The following is a 6000-nucleotide window of genomic DNA, read 5'->3' on the forward strand; positions in this document are numbered from 1 at the left end:
TTAGTTAGTCCTGGTTTAGTCTTAGTTTAGTCCTGGTTTAGACCTGATGTAGTCCTGGTTTAGTCTTAGTTTAGTCCTGGTTTAGTCTTAGTTTAGTCCTGGTTTAGACCTGATGTAGTCCTGGTTTAGTCTTAGTTTAGTCCTGGTTTAGACCTGATGTAGTCCTGGTTTAGTCTTAGTTTAGTCCTGGTTTAGTCTTAGTTTAGTCCTGTTTAGACCTGATGTAGTCCTGTTTAGTCTTAGTTTAGTCTGGTTTAGTCTTAGTTTAGTCCTGGTTTAGTCCTGGTTTAGTAGTTTAGTCCTGGTTTAGTCTTAGTTTAGTCCTGGTTTAGTCTTAGTTTAGTCCTGGTTTAGACCTGACAGACCTTGACTAGATTTTGTTTTTTGTAGTGCACAGTTTCCTACCTGAGTAATATTTATAATGAAGTAACAGTACTCTTACTTGAGTAAAAGCTGTGGTTCCCGTGAGTAAGTCTAAAGAGATCCACACTACAGTTCTTCGAAGTTCCCAGCTCTTTATTTCAATAACATCACTGTGACGTTTCGGGTCAAGCTCTTCTTCAGACATTGCAAAACATCTGGGAGCTTCCGAGAACTGCAGCTCCCAAATTTCTCTTTTTTCTTTTGCACAGTTTTTGTCTTTGGGCCCAGCACACAGTCACAGTTTTTGTCGAATGTGCATGTCTCTTTGTAGTCAGGCTGGTAGGTCAGGAATCAGAATACACTAGACGTTCTGCAAAAACTCCAGAAGTTGTAGACGGCGCACCGACCAATCAGCTGTGAGCTGTGAAGTCATGACGTCAAACTCGTCGTGGCGTCTGTGTCCCTTTTGTGGAACAACACAACAGTAAACAAAGCGTCGAGATGGATGTAGACGAAGACAGACATTCTGTGTTGGCGACGATTCCCGAGATCGAGGATTTAAAGCCGGAACAAAGAGAATGTTTGGTGAATTTTATCAAAGGGAAAAGACGTTATTGTCCTTCTTCCTACAGGATTCGGCGCATTACATACGTCACGACCAAACAGCAGCGATTGGTTAAATAAAAAAAAGGCCCCGCCTACTGTCGAGCGAACGAGTCCTAATGCTGCGAGGTCACACGGTTTCCACCAAGTGAAACCGGCCAATGAATCAGACTAGTCTCGATTTAAAAGTAAATCTAAAATGACAAAAGCTTTTCTGTGGACATATGAAATAATCTGAACATTTGAGCTTCTTTTTCATCAAATTTTTGTGTTTATCCTTTGAAAACAGCAGAACTTGTTTCGTCCTTCCAGTTACATTAGCTTCAAATCACAAATATATCACTCTTTTAATCATTCTTACTTGAGCTGTTGTTTCCCTAAATATCTTTTTACTTTTACTTGAGTCATTTCTTTAACCACCACTTTGTACTTCTACTTAGTGATATTATTCTGAAGTTACGATACTCTTACTCGAGTCAAATATTTGGCTGCTCTGCCTCCACCTGTTCACCCAAAGACAAAAAACAAACGCACTTGGCAATTTTTTGGAACCGGCTCTTTCCATTATTGAGCGTGTTCTCGCGTAAAGCCCTGATGCCCTCCCTCTCCTCTCCTCGCGAAGGCAGAACGCTGGACTCTGCACTTCCACACAGAGGTCACTGTACCGGACATCACGTACTGACCGCACAGAGAACCGCTCCAAACATCGATCAGGGGCAGCCTCAAAGTGAATATGACGGGTTCTTTTGTTTTGTTTTTCTAAATATGACTTGGTTCGGTGGATAAAAATGTAAATATTTATCACAGTTTTACATCGGTTAAGTGACAGATTGTGGAAAGAAAAGTACAAAAATTCAGAAGTAGCTGTAAATTCTCCATCAGAATACATCTAGATACGCCAACACGACTGAAAACTTCATCCAAAATGCAGAGACTATTTCATAATCAAAACTATTGTGTCATTTAAGGTCTTGTTTACATTATGGTTGCTAGGTAAAAGTTATTGGATCACCCCAGTGTCACATCTGCTGCCCGTGTCCAACCAGAAAGTGAGATTATAAACTTCACAAAAATGAAAAACTAGAGAAAACGAGGTGAGATTATTAGTAAAATGTGAAATGAAAAGCTGTTAACAGTTGAGTGAAATCAGGCGTCATGTTCACTTTGAGCCGCTCTGATGTGTGCGGACTGATCGCACGGGTTTCATGGTCAAGATACACAAAAATATAACAATTTTTACGTTAGAATTTAGAGAATTTGAGTGACAAGTCTGAAATTGGACCACAGCAGGCTGGGTTACCTGGTAATGAGAGAGACGTGAGCGGAGTTGAGATGTCAAAACACGCCTCGCTCTGATGACAGAAAAGAGCTCCAAGCGTTTTCTCATTTTGGACAGTTTCAAAATAAAACTCCGGAGCTGCTGAATGAAAAGCACTGCTTCATTGTGTTTGGCTCTGGATTTTACTTGAAATACTAAACTCTATGGGATTGCTTGGGATTGGTCTGACAGTGGCATTGTGGGTAAGTACTTACCCTCTGACAGGAGGGTCTCCAGTTCAAACATGGCCCTGAGCGTTCGGTCAGTCGTGTCTCTGGGCAACACACTCGGTCAGCTGTCTTTTACATTTACCAATCCTCATTTCACAGATACAACATTGTACATTGTTTAAGGGACTGGAGGAAATTCCGATGTGTGGTCAGGAATTTTAAAAGCTCAGTTTTCAGGATTTCCTTTGAATGATTGTGATCAAACCTGCTCCGTGCCAGTCCTCTCCAGGCTCTAAGTGCACGAGCTCAGACTCAGGTTAGAGGCATGTTCTGTTCTGTTCTCTGATTGGTTGTTTACATGTTGAGCTCATGGAGTTTAAAACAGAATGGTGATGACCCACCATGATCAGTATTAAAATAAATACATTTAAAGATTTATTTTAGTCCCACACTGACCCCGCTCTGTCTCTTTGCAGTGGAGACATGTCCCGGAGACAAGAGCCCGCCGGGGTCGGCCGCCTCCAAACGGGCCCGGACCGCGTACACGAGCGCGCAGCTGGTGGAGCTGGAGAAGGAGTTCCACTTTAACCGCTACCTGTGCAGGCCGCGGCGCGTGGAGATGGCCAACCTGCTCAACCTGACCGAGAGACAGATCAAAATCTGGTTCCAGAACCGCAGGATGAAATACAAGAAGGACCAGAAGGGCGTGGGCATGATGCCCTCTCCAGGGGCGCAGTCCCCGCGGAGCCCGGTGGGCGCTCCGGGCGCGGGGAACGGAGGAGGCGGTGGGTACCTCAGCTCTATGCATTCTTTAGTAAACAGTGTTCCTTACGAGTCCCAATCGCCACCGTCCTACAACAAACCTCACCAGAACGCATACGCCATGGCCACGTCATACCCCCCTCCTCTGAACAACTGCCCCCCCTCTCAGCCCCAAAAGCGCTACCCGGGCACCGACTCAGCCACGCCCGAGTACGACGCGCTCCAAGGCAACGGTACCTACGGGACGCACATGCAGGGCAGCCCCGTGTACGGAGGATACATGGATTCTATGCCCAACTCTGGGACATCCGTTTTCGGCCTGAGCCACCTGCCTCACCCGCCGAACATGGACTATAACGGAGCAATCAGCATGGGCGGCGGGCAGCACCATGGCGTGTGCGAGCCCGCGCCCACGTACACAGACCTAACGCCGCACTACTCTCAGGGAAGAATCCAGGAAGCGCCCAAACTGACGCATCTGTAGCGAACATGGCGCAGCCTGCTCACTCTACTCCCCCTGCCTCAGATCACTCCGCCCCATTGTCTCTATCCGCCACCTCCAGACGCATCACCGCCGCTTTGTTTCCATACGCCTCCTCAGTCCTCCTTGTTCTTCTAGGCTTCCACCTTTTGTTTCTGTCGCCATAGTTTCATGTGTGAAGTAGCGCTAGGAAAAAATAATCAGCACATGCTTGAATTGGGTCTGTTTGTTGGCCATTGTCAGGGCGCTGGGCTGTAGGTAGTGACTGGGCGGTTAGGTGTAGACTAGGTTTCGGGACAGGGAGGGGAGGGGGGCCCATATATTTAATCTTTTTATTTTCAATCTTTCAACAAACAGGGTATTATGAACATGTGTTATTCTTTTAATGTGAAAATGTCCTATTTTTATTTATCCGCAATTGAAGAATTGTGTTTTTGTTGCACTTGAGTTGGTATTATGAGGGTTCCCTTTGACAGACACTCTTCCTTCACTCGTGGACGTTCTGAGCTTATTTATTATTATTTTGTCCTTGTTATGATTTGACCGTAGGTATTATCTCGCCTCGTCCACACCACTGCATTTCTTCGAGGAGGTGCTTTTCTTTGTAATGTAATACCAATCAACCATGCCAGAGCGGTGAAAGAAGGACACACAAGAGCATTTTTTTTGGTTTTTCCTTTATTGAAGAAGACGCATCATTCATTTCTGCAGTTTATTTTTCGATGTATTACATTCCATGCTGCTCTAATTTGAAGAAATAAAGTCAACATTTGAAATATATTTGACACACTTCGCTTTGAATTAATATTTTTAAGTTTGTGCACGTGAAGGAAGCATTACAGACACGTAGTAATGCAGTTTTCATTTTAGAATCAACACGAATTGAAATAAAAAACAAAACAAAAACGATTGCAATAAATTACGCACAACGGCGTCCCTTCACGTTGGATAAAACTACTACTACTTCGTGGGAAAAAAAAAGAGAGACTCCTACTCGGGTGGCCTTCTCTTCGCCCCGTGTCGCGTGCGTGGGCACATCCATAATAATAAAAATGTCACCGTGGAGCTGAGCGCGCGGAGGCTGCAAGAGCGCGAGACAACGAGAAGCCAAATGAGGAGCCGTTTGAGGAATAATTCGCTCATGTGTTCCGTCAGTCACGCGGATGCGAGGGATACACGGCCTCAAAGCGGGTTCATTTGGCCCTCAATTTTTCATATTTGCAGGGGGATGTCAAGAGGGAAGTGCCCCGGATACAAGAGGGGAGTCCATCTGGTTTTGGAGATTTACGGAAGAAAAAGATTCACGATTTTACGCACAAATTACTCACAGGTTTCCTCCAAAAACATTTCCCCCAAACCCTACATGTATTCGTTTAATTTTAAAGCATAACTCCTGTGAAATGCTTTAAAATAATCCAAACGTCAAACATCTGTCTAATAATGAAAATAATTGAAAATGTCTGAAAATGTTTTGTGGTGCCATCTCGCAGTCAGCTGGAGCAGATTATGATTGATACAGCGGGGCGCGAGCATTACGGCCTTGACATATGGCTAGCAGGGGAACCCTCGAACAATTGAACCGTGGTGTGTCAGAGTATTCCAGTCTCCAACACACACGCGGTCTGCCCCTCATCCGAACCATATGCTTTACGCACAGGTAACACATAAATAACGTTTTGCGAGATTTTGTATTTTTCGCTAATCCGCATAGGAAGCTGCTCTTAAATCAAAAAACAGTCAGGGCACCGGTTCTTTAGAAAACAGCCACCCACTCGTTCGCCTCACGCACAAAAGAGAACGAGAAAAAGGCACAGGGAAAGAGCCAAAACAACCCATCCATCTTCGCGTTCGAAATCTTGACGAAAAAAACAAAATTACGCAATAGCATCCACATCCCAAACGCAGATGGAGACCAGGTACACAGGCGCGTCCACGCTTTTTACAAGCTCACCGCTGGGCCCGCTCCATCCAGCTCCTCTCAGCAACCAGAGGAAGTCATATTTGTCTGCTAAAACATCCCTTTAAGCGACAGAAAGGCTACACCAGCGCGCGTAAAAATGGTTCCTAATCTGAGTGGCCAGTGTTTCTCGCCGCTTCCTGGCTGCATTTGATCCGGGGGAGAGTTAGAAGCCTTAAATGTGCTGTGAGGGCACCCGAGCTGTCAGACCTTTTGGCGAGTAAGATTGATCGCGCGCAGGCTTCCAGGACTCTTTGTTTGGTATATAAGCAAAAAATGAGAGGCGAAGAAGGCGTTTTTTCCCCTCACTGTTTTCCTTCTGTTTTATTCGAGCAGTCACAGATTT

At 45.1% G+C, this 6000-nt stretch overlaps 1 protein-coding gene across 2 annotated transcripts in view; it reads left to right on the top strand.

Moving 5' to 3' along the window:
• hoxa3a (homeobox A3a) overlaps positions 1–4481 on the top strand; it is a 29996-nt gene extending 25515 nt beyond the window's left edge. For both annotated transcript variants that reach the window (XM_055157292.1, XM_055157291.1), the window contains one exon: positions 2931–4481. In XM_055157292.1, coding sequence (XP_055013267.1) covers positions 2931–3700 — 770 coding nt within the window. In that variant the 3' untranslated portion in view covers positions 3701–4481. The remainder of the gene's footprint in view (positions 1–2930) is intronic.
• The last annotated feature ends 1519 nt before the right edge of the window (positions 4482–6000 follow it).

Source organism: Boleophthalmus pectinirostris, unplaced genomic scaffold (genome assembly GCF_026225935.1).
Source record: "Boleophthalmus pectinirostris isolate CB_2022bp ecotype Guang Dong unplaced genomic scaffold, ASM2622593v1 HiC_scaffold_21, whole genome shotgun sequence".
Taxonomy (NCBI): domain Eukaryota; kingdom Metazoa; phylum Chordata; class Actinopteri; order Gobiiformes; family Gobiidae; genus Boleophthalmus; species Boleophthalmus pectinirostris.